This window comes from Hyaena hyaena, unplaced genomic scaffold (assembly GCF_003009895.1).
Source record: "Hyaena hyaena isolate Hyena2069 unplaced genomic scaffold, ASM300989v1 scaffold_1308, whole genome shotgun sequence".
Taxonomy (NCBI): Eukaryota; Metazoa; Chordata; class Mammalia; order Carnivora; family Hyaenidae; genus Hyaena; species Hyaena hyaena.
The window spans coordinates 34,195-52,504 of record NW_024081940.1 but is presented as its reverse complement, the minus strand read 5'-3'; the positions used below and the strand labels follow the sequence as shown (position 1 = coordinate 52,504).

Genomic DNA, 18,310 nt, shown 5'->3' with positions numbered 1-18,310 from the left:
AACCAACTGAGCCACCCAGGTGCCCCGAATTTTCTTTTAGAAGTTAAATTTTTTTAATAGGCTTGGGATCAGTACCACAATTCTAATTTTGTAATTTGATAAAAAAACCTTTCTATTTGAGAACAATCTCATATGTAACAGAATTTTCTGAAATAACTAAAAAAAAAAACAAAACATACCCTTTTACTCAGATTCACCTATTGTTAACATTTTACCTCATCTACTTTTTTCATTTGCTCTGTGTGCGTGTGTGTGCGCTCGCGCACGCACGCACGCACACACGCATGCATTGCATGCGTGCAGTTTTTTCCCCCAAACTATTTTAGGATCAGTTACTTACATCATGGTTCTTTACCCCTAAATACTTCATTTCCTGAGATTGATGAGAGAGATTTTCTTCGATGACCAGAGTACAATTGTTGATGTCATAAATTTACTTTTTATCTAATCTACCATCCATATTCAGTTTTGTCACTTGATATAATAAGTTCTTTGTAGCTGCTTTTTTTTTTTTTTTTAAGACCAGTATAAGATTCAGTCTAGGGTCAGGCATTACATTTAGTTATGTCTTGTTAGCCGCCTTTAATCTGGAATGTTTTCACCACCTAAGAAATTACCCACTTCCTCTCAGTTTGCAAATTATTTGCATGGATGGATACAAGGTAGGCATTTATAATTTCTGGTTTCTCTGTACTGATAGTTATGTTCCCATGTCACTTCTTATTTTTTATATTTGTGCTTTCTTCTTTTTGTAAATCTTGATTAAAGTACTTAGTGGCTTGTCTTTTTTTTTTTTTTTTTTAAATCAAAGAACCAGGATTATGATTTATTAATGTAATCTATAGTTTTTCTCCTCTCTGCCTTGTTTTCATCCTTGTACCTTTTTTGGTTCCTTTGTAAGTAGAGAATTTGCTTTTTATTTTTTAAATTTTTATTAAGATAAGTATTTAGGCTCTGAGTTTCTCTTACCACTGCTCTAAATGTTTTCATAGATTCTGATATGTAGGGTTTTCATTATAATTATTTTTAAAATTAGTAATTTCTGTTTGTATTTTCACTTAAGAGTTGTATTCTTAAATTACTACAAAGAAAAGTTCTTTAAATTTCATTTTTTAATCTTAGTTTTATTACTTTGCAGCAAATATGCTATGGAATTTACTAACGTTTTTTCATGGATAATATAATTAGCTTTTGTGACATTTCCACATACACTGAGATAAAGTATATTCTCCATTATCAGGGTATAGTGTTGATATATAACCTAAAGATTGACCTTACTATGTTTATTTTTATACTTCACCTGTCTCCTAATGAGTGATACATTAAATTCTTGTGTTATTAGTGTGTTTCTCAGTATTTCTTCTTGCAACTCTTAAAGCTTTTTTTTTTTTTTTTTTTTTAACTCTTTGTTTATTTATTTTGAGATACTGCAAGCAGGGGAGAGTTGAGAGAGAGGGAGAGAGAATCCCAAGCAGGCTCCATGCTCAGTGGGGAATCCGATGCAGGGCTCTATCTCACCACCATGAGATGACCTGAGCTGAAATCAGGAGCTGGACGTTTAGCCAATGAACCACCCAGGTGCTCCTACAACTATTAGAGCTTTTTATTTTATATAAGGTGGAAGCTGTATTATTTGATGCCTATACATAACTGTTATACCTTCTTGTATAACTTTATATAGTATCCTTTAGTATACTTTAACTTTATATAGTATCCTTTGTTTTGTTTCATCCTTTTGGACTTAGTCTACTTTGACATCAAGAATTAAAACTTTGCCTCCTAATTATTATTGCCATTTGTTTGGTAAATGTTGGTCGACTTTTATTTTTAGCCCTTTTGAATCACTGTTTCAAGTGTGTCTCTTAAATACAGCCTGGAATGGAGTTTTGTTTTGTAATGAACTTAATTTTTTTTCTTTTAACAAAACAGGCCTACTCATTTATTAATATGACAGTTCTGTTTAGTTTCAATTCTACCTGTTAGTCTTACTCTTAGTTTTTTGATTGACTTAATAAAAGGACTGATATAGGCATTTTATAAAGTTTTCCCAGTCACCTTTAGATTGTGTGAAGCTCATCCTCTATAGGTTCCTTGGGAAGGACACATGTGCATAAAGTTTCATGACTTTTGGCACTTGCCAAACTGTTTTTCTGTGTCCTTAAAACTTGAGCAGCTTTGCTGGATGTAATATCCTCAAGAAACAAAATATGGACTTAATTTCTTGAAAATGCTGTTTTTCTGTTGCCTTGCTTTGTATGTTGCTTTTGAGAAATCTGATGCCATTCTCATTTTCTTGGCTTTTAAATCCGTGTTTTAGTTGGAGGCTCTGAGAATTTTTTTTTATCTTTCATGGCTAACTTTATAAGGATAGATCTTGGTATTGCTCATTCTGGCACAGTTTTCTCCTTTAACATGTATAATCATGTCTTTTTTCCTTCAGGAAAATCTTTGAATTATAGTTTTAAATACTAGTTCAGTTCTCATTTTCATTTTGTGCTCTGTTTTCATTTCCTCAGGACACTAGTAGGAATGTCCAACCTCCTTTGTGTTGTCTTTTTCAGCCACTTTCTCTCTGACCCATTTTACTTTCCTGTCTTCCTTTTCCTCATTGCCCTTTATTAGGTTTTTATTGGCATCTGTTCTACGGGTACCTTGTAATCTACTTTTCATTTTTCATACAACTTTGTCTCTCTCCTCCCTCACCTTTTCGGAGGTTTGTTTATTTTTTAGTTCTTCCTTTTCCCACCCCATTTCTATAGTAGTTTTTGAGTTTCTGATTTAACTCCCTCCCCCAACTCCATGTTTACAAAAATTGTTTGAGGATATTTAATTCAGGTTGAATTGATTTCATTTTTAGTTTTTTTTAGCCTCATTGTGGACTTTTTGGAGGAGACTTTATCAGGCAAAAACAAAACAAAACCTTGAACTCTTTCATTAGCAAATATCTGATATTTTATAGTAGTTCTATATGGATGTGGTCTCCTTTTTTTCTATTTCTGTTCATTTTGTGATCAGGGTTCCTGGTTTCAGAACTTTTTATTCTCAGTTCTCCCCTGTGCGTTTTCTTTTATGATAATCTATTAAGTTGTGGTGGGAGTTAGGGGTTGGTTGTTTCTTTGATTTCTGTAGAATCCTTTCTTTTTCACGACTGATTCTTTTCCTTCACTTCTTAGTCTAAAGAGGTTGGCACTTTTTAAAATTTCTATTGAGATATAATGACATATAACATTATTTTATTAATTTTTTTTGAGAGAGACAGACAGTGCATGAGTGGAAGAGGGGCAGAGAGAAAGAGGGAGACACAAAATCCCAAGCAGGCTCCAGGCTCTGAGCTGTCAACACAGAGCCCGACGCCGGGCTGTAACCCATGATCCAGGACAGTCATGACCTGAGCTGAAGTCAGACACTTAACCTACTGAGCCACCCAGGGGCCCCAGACATAAAACCTTATTTTAATTTCAGGTATACAGTATAATGATTTCATATTTGGATATGTTGTGAAATGATCACTGCAATAAATCTAGTGAATATCCATCATCACATATAGTTAGATTTTTTCCTTCTTGTGGTAAGAAGTTTTAATATCTACTTTCTTAGCAACTTTGAAATATGTGACACATGGTAACTATAGTTAATCATTCTGTAATATATTGTATCCCCATGAATTATTTTATAACTGGAAATTTGTACTTTTGGACCCCCTTTACCCATCTTGTCCACCCCAACCCCTGGCACCCTCCAATCTGTTTTCTGTATCTAAGAGCTTCGTTGTTTTATTTTCTTTTGTTAATGTTTGTTTATTTTTGAGAGAGACAGAGACAGAATGAGAGCAGGGGAGGGGCAGAGAGAGAGGGAGACACAGAATCTGAAGCAGGCTCCAGGCTCTGAGCTGTCCACACAGAGCCCGATGCTGGGCTCAAACTCATGAACCGCAAGATCATTCCCTGAGCCAAAGTTGGATGCCTAACTGATGTTTCGATTTTAGATTGCACGTATACGTGGAGTAACCAATCTTACCTAACTCTCCCCCGAAGTAAAGCTTCCTTGAGGCTGTGTGGTTAGGTTCTACTTTTTTTCTAGCCCTTTCCCTGTGGCAGGACTATGAATTACCAAATTCTTATCTGTTCCAGAATTTTTGTACTTATTGTCTCACTTTTTCTTTCTTTGGGTAGATCGCTTCCCTGGGGCTGCCACGTTAGAGTCTGCGTATTTCCCAGCTCCTTCCATAGTAGGGCTGTGAATTAACAAATCTTTATATGTGTCCAGCATTTTTGTATTTGTTGTCTCACTTCCTCTTTCTTAAGGTAGTTTTGTCTGTATTCCTTCTGGGTCCTCTGTTCCCTTCTTGCAACAGTCTTTTCTGCCTCCTCTTACCAGTTTTGCATCTACAGGCTAGTTTCCTTTGTTTTTCCCTCTACTTGCAGGTAATTTGAGAATTTGTGTTTTTTGGTTCCTAGAACTGCTGAAGGAATTGCTCCCATGGATTTTATTTATCCTCTTTGATTTTTTTCTTCTTAGGGAGAGATAATACGGGACTTTTATATCAGAATGCCAGGGGCACCTGGGTGGCTCAGTCAGCTGAGTGTCTGACTTTAGCTTGGGTCATGATCTCCCAGTTCGTGGGTTTGAACCCCACATTGGGCTTGTTGCTGTCAGTGTGGAGTCTACTTCTCCTCCTCTGTCCTTCCTGCCCCCGTCTTTGCCCTTCCCCTGCTCATGTTCCCTCTCTAAAAATAAATAATAAACATTAAGAGATAAAATAAAATCAGAATGCCACTATTATTCTCCAAACCTGAGTACTTCTTTACTGGAAGTTTTATAAATGAAGAAATTCAAAGCAAATATTAAACAGTTATATACTTTTGTCCTTAAAAGTGGAGATAGAATTTTTAGGTTCCTAAATTTAATGTAGTTAATGTCTATGTTAAATAGCATTTCTTTGACCATTATTGTAGTTGTTGTTATAAAAAAATACACTTAATAATAACGAGAGATTTTTGTATTTTATTTCACTATCAATTATTCCTACCTTTTTCTTTCTAAAAATATCATTAAGTTGTAAGACTGTGAGAACTGACCAAAGAACATCTGATAATCCAGACTTACTTGTTAGGTGAGTTGACTAAAGTTCAGAGAGATGTGAGATAAGGTAGATGTGATGTAAGGTAGATGGAGATGTGACTAGCACCCTGGCTTCCAGACCATTTCTCTTTCTCCAAAATTGGACTTTTCTTCTTAGGAGTCAGAACATTCCATGTATAGTTAGGCCATTGTACAAAGGCCAAAATTCTAGGCTGTAAATCTGTAATCTATATAGTAATAAATAAAGTAAAAGAAGAGTTTGTCAAGAAGGTATAGGACCTAGGGGTGCCTGGCTGGCTTGAGGCCTGTAGAACATGTGATTTTTTTTTTTTTTAATTTTTATAACGTTGATTTATTATTTTTTAATGTTTTATTTAAGAGAGAGAGCGCGAGCAGGGGAGGGTCAGAGAGAGAGGGAGTCACAGAATCTGAAGACAGGCTCCAGGCTCTGAGCTAGCTGTCAGCACAGAGTCCGATTCGGGGCTTGAATCCACGAACCATGAGGTCATGACCTGAGCTGAAGTCGGATGTTTAACCAACTGAGCCACCCAGGCGCCCTGAAGTGTTTGTTTATTTTTGAGAGAGAGAGAACAGAGTATGAGTAGGGGATGGGCAGAGAGAGAGGGGGGGACACAGAATCTGGAAAAGCTCCAGGCTCTGAGCTGTCAGCAAAGAGCCCAAGGCGGGGCTTGAACTCCTGAATCGAGAGATTATGACCTGAGCTGAAGTCCGATGCTTAACTGACTAGAGCCACCCAGGTGCCCCAAGCATGTGATTCTTGATCTTGGGGTTGTGAGTTCAAGCCCCATCTGGGGCATGGAGCCTACTTAGAAAAAAAGCTATAAAGCCTCCCAGAATGATGTCCTTGAGGGAAGAGCAATATGATTTAAAAAAAGCTTGCAGCTACAATGTGCTGTTTTAAAGTAAGGACTTTAACTGTAGGCAGTAAAATGGTTATGTTATTCATAAAGGAGCTGCAAGTGCTCTACAACTTTAACCATTTATTTTTCCATTGACTGAAGTCAGAAGTAAACAGTGACCTTTTATTTTTGGATTTTCTGAAAATTATAACCCGGAAAATATTACCAAGGAGAAGTGCTAATTTATTGATTTCTTTCTGTGATCTTTTGCTAATTCTTGAATTTTTCAGTGTGAATTCAGGAGGGTGACTTACCTACACACCCCCACCCACCTGCCCACACACATGCACATGAAACTAAAGGGAGTCATAATTTGAATGAATGCCTTAAACAAGTAGAAATACTCTAGTAGGTTCCTAATTAGGAAGTGACATTTATGAGGCAAAGTAAAATCATGGGTCTGTTTTATTTTTTGGAGACTTACCTAGGTGAAATGCACTGTTTATTTACTGCTGTGTTTTCTGGCATCATGGTTTAGGGAATAACTGCATCTTAAACATAGTTTATGAGGCCCTTTTAGGTGCTAGGCACTCTCCCAGGTGCTTTACATCAGTTTGTTATGACCATTAAAACAGTAGCCCAAAGTAAGCTGGTATCCCCATTTTGATGACAAGAAAAGTAAAACATGAACAGGAAACCTTTTCAACATTACAGTTTTAAGCAGCTAAGTAGGGGCACAAACTCAAATGTCTGTGATACTGAAGATAGTTTTTCTTAATTCTCTAGAAGGATCAGACTAAGGATTCAGAACATATTTGTACATTGTAGACTACAGCCTTAATTATTTGGTAATTAGCACTCTCTTTGGCAAAACTTGTCTGTAAAAGAATGTTCTGTTCTGACTAGAAAATTCCTTGCCTGGGAGCCCATTATATTTATTAGAAGTGGACAGAAGCATTACCAGTAGGAATGTCAGCCTACGATTCTATCTGAATAGAATACTAAGGGGTTATTCATGAAAGATCTTGGTATTTGCTTTCTAGGACATGAGCTATGAACCATCACATATCCCATGAGACAAGGGAGAAAATATGCCATTCCTCAGATAAACTAACAAAAGCCACTAAAGTTAATTTAGCTTTATGTATTTGGAAAGTAAACATCTGTTTAACATTTGTTGCTAGTTCTTTCTTAAATTTGATAAACAGTAAGACATAGGCAGTAAAACCTTTGACATCAAATTTTAATCTTTTTTTTAAATTGCTTTGGTATAAAGGATGCACTGGAGTACAGTATTAGTTTTTTCATATTTTAGATTCAAAATACATTAGTCATCAATAACCTGTTTTAAATTTTTGTTTTTTTTTTAAATTGAAGTATAAACATGTAATAGATTGTAGTGTAATCGATCAGTTCTGTACCTTAGTGCTCATCACAGTAAGTGTAGTTACCATTTGTCACCAAACAACGATATACAAAATTATTGATTTTGTTCCTTATGCTGTACTTTTCATTTCTGAGTTATTTTATAACTGGAAATTTGTACCTCTTAATCCCTTTTATCTATTTTAGCCATCCCTCCACTCACCTCCCCTCTGGCAACCATTACTTTGTTCTCTGTATTTAAGAATCTATTTTGTTGTTCATTTGTTTTGTTTTTTAGATTCCACATACAGTGAAATCATATGGTATGTCTTTCTCTGACTTATTTTGATTTTGTGTAATACTTTCTAGGTTGATGCATGTTATCGCAAATGTAAAGTCTCATTCTTTTTTATGGCTGAGTAATATTCCATTATCTATTTTCTGTCTTTATCCATTAATCTGTTGATAGACCCTTGGGTTCCGTCCATATCTTGGCTATTGTAAATACTGCAGTAAACATAAGGATGCATCCGTCTTTTTGAATTTTTTCATTTTGTTTGGGTATATACCCAGTAGTGCAATTGTTGGATTGTATGCTATTTCTATTTTAATTTTTTGAGGACCTCCATACTATTTTCTACAGTAGCTGTGCCAATTTAAATGCATGAGGGTTCCTTTTATGTGATTGTGCAGTTAGGACTCCCAGTAGCATGTTCAAGAAAAGTGGGCTTGTTCCTTTCTCCTCTTGCCCTCTTCTCTTGTGGTTTGATGGCTTTTTAGTATTATGCTTGGATCTCTTTCTCTTTTTTGTGTGTGTTTACGTATTTATTGTAGGTTTTTGATTTGTGGTTACCATTAGGTTCATATAGAACATCTTATGGGTGTATCAGTCTATAAAAAGATGATTGCTTAAGTTCAAACACATTCCAAAAGCACTAAATATTTACTTCCCTACCCTTGTTTTATGAATGTCATATTTTATTTTTTTAAGTTCATTCATTTTGAGAGAGAGAGAGCAAGGACACGAACAGGGAAGGGACAGAGAGAGAGAGGCTTAAGCAGGCTCTGTACTCTCCGTGTAGAGCCCAGTGAGAGACTCATGACCTGAGCTGAAATTGAGTCACTTAACTGACTGAGCCACTCCTGCATCTGATGAATGTCCTATTTTATATCATTTTATTTTGTAGATCTCTTGACTCATTTTTGTACGTAAAATTTATTTTACTGCTTTTGTGTTTTTACCTCCATACTGGTTTTATAAGTGATTTATCTACCTTTATTATATGTTTGCATTTATTTGTGAAATTTTTTTCTTTCCTAATTTTCTTACTATTATGGCCTTTTCTTTCCACTCAGAATTCCTTTCAACATTTTGTGGAAGTATTGTTTTGTGGTGATAAACTCCTTTAACTTTTGTTTGTCTGGGAAACTCTTTATTTCTCCTATTCCCAACAATTCTCTTGATGGATAGAATATTCTGGTTGCAGATGTTTTCCTCTAAGCACTTTGACTATATCATGACACTACCTTCTTGCCTGCAAAGTTTCTGCCAAAAAAATCAGCCAATAGCCTTATGAGGTTCCCCTTGTATGCAACTGTTTTTTTGCTCTTTAAAATTTTTCTTATAATTAACATGGCACGGGGCACCTGGTTGGTTCCATCAGTTGAACTTCTGACTTCGGCTCAGGTCATGATCTCCCAGCTCCTGAGTTCAAGCCCCACATCAGGCTCTGTGCCTATAGCTCGGAGCCTGGAGCCTGTTTCAGATTCTGTGTCTCCCTCTCTGCCCCTCCCATGCTCATCTTTCTCTCTTTCTCAAAAATAAACATTAAAAAATTTTTTTTTAAATGTTTTATTTATTTCTAGGAGAGAGAGAGAGAGACAGCGTGAGCAGGGGAGGGTCAGAGAGAGAGGGAGTCACAGACTGAAACAGGCTCCAGGCTCGGAGCTGGCAGTCAGCACAGAGCCCGACGCGGGGCTCGAACCCACGAACCGCGAGATCATGACCCGAGCAAAAGTCGGACGCTTAACCAACTACGCCACCCGGGCGCCCCTAAACATTAAAAAATTTTTTAAATAACATGGTAAAAATGATAATGTAGGGAGGTGTGGACTTCCTTGGGTTCATCTTGTTGGAGGGTCTCTGCCTCCTGTATATGGATGTCTGCTTCTTTCCTCAGGGAAGTTTTCAGCTACTACTTATTCAAATAACTTCTTTGGTCTTTCTTCTCCTTCAGAGATCCCTATAATGCTAATGTTATTATGCTCGATAAAATCGCTGAGTTCTTATTTTTTTTCTTTTTGATGTTCAACTTGGTTGCTTTCCATTACCCTGCCTTCCAGATCCACCAGTCTGTTCTTGTGCATCCCCCATTCTGTTGTTGATTCCCTCTAGCATGGATTGAGTTCTTCATCTCTGATTGGTCGTTCTTTTATATTTTCTCTCTGTTGAAGATCTCCGGGATATTCTACATTTTTTTCCTCCCAAGTCCAGGGAGTATCTTTATGGCCATTACTTTGAATTCTTTATCAGGTATATTGTTTATCTCCATTTCATTTAGTCTTTTTGTGATTTTTTTTTTCTTCTTTCATTTGGAACATAGTCCTGTCTCTTGATTTTGTCTAATTCTCTATTTGTTTCTGTGTATTAGGAAGTTCTGTTTTCTGGTCTTGAGAGAAGTGGCCTTATGAAGGAAAGGTGGTGGTGCCCTGTAGCACAGTGCCCCTTGGTCACCAGACCCAGGCACTCCAAGGGCATTTTCTCTGTGGGCTGGTACACTCTACTGTTGTGGCGGAGTCACATTTGCCTTTAGTCCTGTTGGCTGAGATAACCTATTTGTCTGCTGTGGGCACACCATGCTGGGTTTGGTCCCTGTACCATTGCGGGGCCTGAGGTCACTGCATGCTTGTATGGGGGAGGTGTCTGCAGCTACTCTGCCTTAGCTGTGGGCACACCAGAGGGCAGAACACTCTCCCTGTGGGGCCCCCTAAGAGGCTTTCTATAGTGGAAGGGGTGAGCAGCCAAACTAGATGTCTCTGCCCAGTCTTGTCTGCTGTAGCTGCAGTGCACTAGGTGCAGGGCACTCTCCCTGGGTGGCCAGCTAAAAGGTTGGGCTGCTGGAACCGTGGGTATGCTGGTGTGTGGGGGTTTTCCCCCTCTACCCCAGGGAGAGTCCCTTGGTCCCTTCCCGGGCTGCTTGCAGGATGTGGTGAGGCAGGAGCTGCATTTGGGGGACGCCTGTGGGGCTATGGGAGGGGCTGTATGGGGTGGGGCTGCAGGTGAATGTTGGGGTGGGGCAGGTGGTTCTAGTAAAATAGGAAGAGGGTGTTTGCACAAGCAGACACATGTGTCTGTCTGTTTAAGCTGGGGGAGATGAAGTGGTGCCCGCCTACACTTTTGTTCTTGGAGAAGTTCCCTGAATATCTGTCATTCCACATGTTTTGTGATAGTAAATAACTTTCTGTGGGTACCACAAGCACTTTTCAAACTGCTGCTTCTATGCAGTGTCTGGGCTGGGTTATTATGAGTTACTTATTTTGGGTTATTTTAGGGTAGAGATGGTTTCCTATTGCCCTCCAGCTTTTCCAGAACTAAGCCTGCTGATTTTAAAAGCTTGTGAAGTTAAGCTCCACTCGTCTCCAGAGGCAGTGTTACGGGCACTTGTCTTCCCAGTGTGTTTCCGCAGTGCCTGGGGTACGTGGCATGGAGTCTGATCATCTCCCTTCTCCATGCATGTGGTGCCCCTCCCGTTTGTGGTTAGTCTCACCAGAGGGGTTTGTTCCCAACCACGCCATTGCCCCTTCTACCCTTTTTGGTCTGGTCTCTACGATTAACTTTGGAAGGTCTGTTCCACCAGATTTTGAGTCCGTATTCAGTTAGTTGCACAAATGTAGCTGTTCTCCTGGTGTGTCTGTAGGGAAGGCTGAGCTCAGGCTCCTCCTACTGTGCCATCTTCCAGCTCTCCCAACTCCTGGTACTTCCTTTACTGTGAACAGAGGTCATTGCCTTATATTCAGAAATTTAAACAATTACAAAAGGAGTTTGAGTAAAAGCCATTTGAAATTTACTTGCAGACATGATGAACTCTTCTTAAACATTTCTGTGTGTGTTCCTTTAATAAGGGGATAATCCCTAACATAACTATAATTATAAAAATCAGGAAGTTAATGGTGATTATTTATATAGCGGCCTTATGCAAATTTTGAAAAAATTGATCCAAGATCCAATCTAGGATTAAACATTGCATTTGTCATTTCTCATCAATTTTCTTTAATCTGGAACCATTACTTTGTCTTCTATGAGCTTGCTACTTTTGAAAAATAAAGGCCAGTTATTTTGTAGTGTATCCTTTGATGTTGGGTTTATCTGGCATTCTCAAGATAAAAATTGCATACGGGCACCTGGGGGGCTCAGTTGATTGATTGTCTGACTTTGGCTCCGGTCATGATCTCATAGTTTGTGGGTTTGGGCCCCGCATGGGGCTCTGTGCTGACAACTTAGAGCCTGGAGCCTGCTTTGGATTCTGTCTCTCTCTCTCTCTCTCTCTCTCTCTCTCTCTCTCTCTAGCCCTACCCCACATGTGCTCTGTCTGTCTCTCTCAAGAATAAACATTAGAAAAGAAGTTTTTTTAAAAAGAGAAAACAAAGCAAAAGATTAGAGTTACATTCTTGGCAGGAATGCCAGAAAAGCAACATTGTCTTTCTCAGTGCATCACAGGAAGAGGTACTTGATACCTTTTTGTCCCATTACTGGTGATAATAAATTAGATCACTTGATAGTGGTAGATAGAGGTTTCCCATTATAAATACAGGTATACCTCAGAGATCCTGCAGGTTTGGTACTAGATCGCAGCAATAAAGCCAGTCAGATGATTCTTTTGGTTTTTTCCAGTATATATAAATTATGTGTATTTTTCCATGGTGTAGTAAGTGTACAGCCGCATTATGTCTAAAGGCGGTGTGCATACCTTACTACTTTATTGCTAAAAAAAAAATGCTAGTCATCTGAGCTCATCATAATCACTGATCACCATAATAATGAAAAAATCTGAAATACCACAAGCATTACCAAATGTGGCAGAGACACAAAGTGCCAATATATTTTCTTGATATAGGGTTGCCAAAAACCTTCAATTTGTGTAAAAAAAAAAAAAAAAAAAAAAAAAGTATCAGTGAGGTGCGATAAAACAAAAGCACAATAAGGGTATATGCAGGGGCACCTGGGTGTCTTAGTCGGTTGGGCATCAGACTCTTGATTGTGGCTCAGGTCATGATCTCAGTTTGTGGGTTCAAGCCTCATGTCGGGCTTTGCGCTGACAGTGCCGAGCTTGCTTGGGATTCTCTCTCCCTCCCTCTCACATGTGCATTCTCTCTCTAAACTTTAAAAAAAGGATATATGCATGTATCTGAGGGGGAGACACCTTGACATTATGTAAATACCAATCTTGCACTTGCTCATTTTAGCATTTATTGGTGCTTTCCTCAGTCGGTTATTACTATAATGGCTATCAAGTAGTGTCCATACTTAACTTGATATATTTCCAGGGAAGAGATACAAACCTGAAATACTCTTTTTGGGCAGGCCTCCATCTCCCCAGAGCCCAGGCTGTTATCCCTTTAGTCACACATACTGAGGTGTGCACACTGGGCAATGACTAATAACATTTTTTACCCTCCTTGGAGCCCGCTTGCATTATGGGTCTGCAGTTCCTGAATTGAGACAAATATGAATGCACGTGCGTGCCATTATAGAAGGATGGTACTTTCTTTTTTTCCTGAAAATATCTTTTAGTGTTTAATCCTCACAAAGCAATTATTTAATAAGATAGTTTTGTCATCTGTATAGTATACTATGACAATTAGGTTTTATGTATTTTTTATAAAATTTTTTAGTGTTTATTTTTTTTTTTAAGAGAGAATGAGTGAGATAGAGCACGAGTAGTTGGGGAGAGAGGGAGACACAGAATCCAAAGCAGGCTCCAGGCTCTGAATTGTTAGCACAGAGCCCAGTGCAGGGCTTGAACCCACAAGCAGTGAAATCATGACCTGAGTCAAAGTTGGAAGCTTAACTGACTGAGCCACCCAGGCACCCCTATGTATTTTTATTTTAATATTAGATATGTTGTTGGGGTGGCTAGATGGCTCCGTTGATTCATTATCTGACTTTAGCTTAGGCCATGATCTCATGGTTTGGGAGTTTGAGCCCTGTGTCAGGCTCTTTTCTGACCGTGGGGAGCCTGCTTGGGGTTTTCTCTCTGCCCCTCCCTTGCTTGCTTGGCCTCTCAAAATAAACAAATAATTAGATGTCCTTTTTTGTTTGTTTTTTTTTAAACATTTAATCTCCATACTCATTCAGATTCTCTCAATCAGCTGTTAAACTAAAGAAAGAACCTTTTGGAAAGTTGTTTTTTTAATCTTATTTTTAAATGTTATTTGGTAGGATCCGAGGTGTTGGAACAGCAGCTATTAATATGTGCCTCGTGGCAACTGGTGTTGCAGATGCGTATTATGAAATGGGAATTCACTGCTGGGATATGGCAGGCGCTGGCATCATTGTTACCGAGGCTGGTGGAGTGCTGATGGATGTGACAGGTAAAATGGTGGGACACTGAAGCATTTTTCTCTCTGTTGGACTCTCCCTTAGTTATGGCTCCTCTCTTTTAATGTTTAATATTTATTACACTTCAACTCTTGAAGGCAAAACAAAAACAAGTTATGTGATTTTCTGCAAAATCAGAATATCAAACTTAGAGGCAAGGAGGATAAGAAGCTAATTGTAATGTGAAATAGATAAATGACTAAGCCTCTTCAACGGTACCAGGAAGTCTTGAGAAGCTATTAGAGAAGTAGAGGAGGTCACTGAATCTGAGGATAGTACCAAGAGCTCTTTGAATGGTGACCATGGTGGTAGTTGACAGTGAACTTCCCTCACCATCCCTTTCTGCTTCGGGCCCAGAGAGGTCAACTGCTAGCTTTGAACTGATGCTGAATTTTTTATTAAAGTGAAGAGTGGACCTGGCCCCAAAGTATTCACCAGTAATCTGGGAGAAAGGCAACAAAGAAATAAGGAAATGGGAGAGTGATATGAAATGCTTTGGAATCGAATTTCCTGGACATAGATTCCCAAACATTAAAGAGGTAGTAAGATTAATAAAAAGAATAGAAAACACACAAAAGAAGGAATAGATGAAACTAATATTATACTGATGTTAACTAACTGGAATTTAAATAAAAACTAAAAAATATGAAGATGACATTTTTCAAACTAGTATGATTGAGACACCACAGTCCCCTCAAAAAAACCCCCCTGTTATTTACTAAAATATTCTTAAAACTCACTTAGGTATTGCTAAAGATTAAACATTATGGTTCTGTGACAGAGTAAAGGAAACTGGAAGTATTAAAATATATGATTGATCCTAAACAATGGAATACTACATGGCAATGAGAAAGAATGAAATCTGGCCATTTGTAGCAACGTGGATGGACCTTGAGGGTGTTACGCTGAGTGAAATAAGTCCGGCAGAGAAAGACAGATACCATATGCTTTCAACTTATAGGAGGATTAGGAGATACTTAATGGAGGACCATGGGGAGAAGGGGAAAAATAGTTGGGGAGAGGGAGGGAGGCAAACTAAGAGACTCTTGAATACTGAGAACAAACTGAGGGCTGATGGGGGTGGGGGAGAAGGGAGGTGGGCATGGAGGAGGGCACTTGTGATTGAGCACTGGATGTTCTATGGAATCCAACTTGACAACAAACTAAGAAGAATAATAAGACATATGATTGATCATAATACATATTGCTGTACTAGTTTTACAGGAATTCTTGTAGGTGATATAACCATTTTCCATATTTGGTTTGATTTTAGGTGAGCCATTTGACTTGATGTCCCGAAGAATAATTGCTGCAAATAGTAAAACATTAGCCGAAAGGATAGTCAAAGAAATTCAAGTAGTACCATTTCAAAGAGATGATGAAGATTAATTGCAACAGCCTCACCTATTCAATCACAGGTCCATCTCCCCCATATTTGCTGACACACTGATGTTATAAAAGTGAGGACATTTATTTCAGATGTATAATATGATTGGTTTGATATCCAGATTAAAAAATTGCAGTTTGTTGTGTATTTTACTAAGACTGGGTATGCAAGAATAGATGAAATGTTTCATTGTTTTCATACACTTTGCATGTAAAAGTGCACTTTGGGAAAGATACACAGGTAGTTGATAAGACAAGGGATCAGTCATCAATGGAAACAGTCAGCAGTTTAGAGTCTCTAAGTGTATAGGATCCTCTGAAATTTTGACTATGTACATAAGCATTCTTAACTACAAAGTTAATTTTTTGGAAAAAATTTTCGCTTTAGTTCCCAAAGCCATATTTAATTAAATTTGTAAGGATATAATGGGTCCTTCTAGACCAAGGTTTTTGTCTTTGCAGAGAACCTTGTTTTATTCATCAGTGTACACGTAGCACCTAGCACAGTATTTGTCAAACATGAGTGGTCCAAAAATAAGTATTCAAAAATTATTTTGAAGGTAGCAGTTCCTAGTTATACATAAAGCAATGAGCTCTTTGTTTTTACTTTAGTTGTTAAAGATGGTCTCATCCTTTTCATATTTTATGTAATCATTCCTTTTAACTTTTCACATTGCCATACCATTTCAATTCCCATACTGTCAGGTTTCCTTTCTAATTGTGGGCATTTCTGCAGTTAATGTTTTCCAAGACACTACATTACTGGAATCCTTTAAAGTTCCGCCGCCCCCCCCCCCCCAAAAAAAAAACTGGTTTCAAAAAAGCATTCTTACCAGGGATCTACATTTCTACTATAACTAGATACATTATAAAATTGCACTAAACTCAGGGGCACCTCAGTGGCCCAGTCGGTTAAGTGGCCGACTTCGGCTCAGGTCATGATTTCACGGTTTGTGGGTTTGACCCCCACGTTGGACTCTGCTGACAACTCAGAGCCTGCTTTGGATTTTGTCTCCCTTACACTGTCTTTCTCTCTCAAAAACAAACATTTACAAAAACTTGTACTAAATTCAATATTAATGTTTGAAAGTTGATCTGGTTGGGCACAGGAGACCTACAATCTGGCAGATAAACTGTATTATTAATATTGAACGGTGTTTTTCCCCCCAACTCCTTATTTAATTTTGTTGCCACTGTGTTCTACTTAGTCTTTAAATATTACTGTACTAGTCTTCGTCTTAAGAAGCTGAAAGAAAATTGTTCTGGTCCGTAAATATTTTAAATAAAGTCAAGTCCTTTGACACTTGAACAGACTATTAATTTTTGTGACAGTCTCATGTGAACCTTGTATTTGACAAAGGAAAAGTGCATCTATAAAGTTTAAGGTAGGGGGCTATTTTATTGTGCACTTCTAATGTATTTAAAAATATACTAAAATTTGAGTTTGTAATTTGTACTGTTGGTCATATGCAGTAAAAATATCTTGTATTATTCTGTGCTTAATTTTGCAGTTGTTTATTTTAGCTAAGACTCATGAATATTTTATTTGTGGTTTGTGTTGACATTAGGAATTGTGGCTGAACATGTACTTGTTTTTTGGCCTGCAGTTTTCCCAACTTTTTAAAAAGCCCTTTAGAATAATTTTCCAAAAAGTAGTTTTTTCATTTCTTTTTCTAAGTGCAATTAGATAATTTGTGTCTGAAATTTCTTCAGACATTGAATAAAGGAGGATTGACAAGTGAGTTATCTAATAATTTGTAAATCTTTGAGTAACAGGAGTCCACTCCCCAACTTCTAGCAGTTTCTTGTAGTATTTACCTTCATCGTTTCAAAGATGGATATATTCTGCTACATATTTGACTTTCTTCATTATTTAAACTTGCTGTTATAGAAGAGGGGGATTTTGTACTTTGAACTCACCCATGAATTAACTTTACATCTTTTCATCCTTTTAATATAGTAATTAGTAATTTACTTAGTAATATCTTTTTGTTATTAAACTTATATTCAGTGTTTGAGGACTTTTATTCACTGGTTAACTAGTAGTGTGTTATGATTGTATTTTCTTACCTCTTATTAGTACTGTTTTCTTTTCCTCCTATAGATCCATCTTTTTGGGCCCTTTTCCGTCTATTACAGGCTGAATTGGTTACTGGCTAAGTGTGTGCAAAGCGTTCTCCTGGGGCTTCTCTTTGCTTCTTACCTTCAGTTATCTGTGTCCTTGATCTTTTGTGGCAGTCCCTTATTTTGCTGAGCCCATCCAGGTGTTTTCTCTGAAAATGCACTTAAGTAAGGTTTTGAAATCTCACAAGAAAATATCTATTCCTTCATTGATAGTTTGGCTAGGTCTAGAATGCTAGGTTGAAAACAGTTTTCCCTCAGAATTTGCCTCTTTTGTTCAAAATTGACAACAAGTCTTTCAATTTTCAATCCATTACCATGTAGTCCTTTTTTGTTCTTAAGTGTATTTATTTTGAGAGAGAGGGTATGAGCAGGGTGCTCCATCTCTCTAATTGTGAGACCATGACCCTCTTGGTCATCAAACCAAGAGTCAGATGCTTAACTGTCTGAGCCACCCAAGTGCCCCACTTGTCTTTTTGATTGAGGATTTTAGAAAACTCCAGAAATCAAAAGATCCTAAATTTCCTGGTGATATTTTTTTTTTTTTTCCATCCATTGTGCTAATTATTCATGTCCTTTCCTTCTGGAAAGTTTAAATCCTTTAGTGTTTGGCTGCTTTCATAGTTTCTTCCCTTCCTCATTCTGTCCTCTTTTTCTGGAATTTCTCGTATTCAGGTGTTGGACCTCCTACATTTTTCCTCTTTTCTAACTTCTTTGCGTTTGTTTCCAAAGGATTTCCTTAACTTTATCTTCCAACCCTTCTAATGCTTGCTTGCTTATTTATTTAGGTATTACTCTATTTTCAGGGTTTGTTTTGTTATGAAAATACAACATTAAAATTTGTGGGTTGCATGGGGTGCCTGGGTGGCTTAGTCGGTTAAGCGTCCGACTTTCACTT

General features: G+C 37.8%; 1 protein-coding gene across 4 annotated transcripts in view; it reads left to right on the top strand.

The window, feature by feature from the left end:
- IMPA1 (inositol monophosphatase 1) overlaps nucleotides 1–16,086 on the top strand; it is a 32,028-nt gene extending 15,942 nt beyond the window's left edge. For all 4 annotated transcript variants that reach the window (XM_039223241.1, XM_039223242.1, XM_039223245.1 and 1 more), the window contains 2 exons: nucleotides 13,747–13,898; nucleotides 15,179–16,086. In XM_039223241.1, the coding sequence (XP_039079172.1) occupies nucleotides 13,747–13,898; nucleotides 15,179–15,294 (268 nt within the window). In that variant the 3' untranslated portion in view covers nucleotides 15,295–16,086. The remainder of the gene's footprint in view (nucleotides 1–13,746; nucleotides 13,899–15,178) is intronic.
- The last annotated feature ends 2,224 nt before the right edge of the window (nucleotides 16,087–18,310 follow it).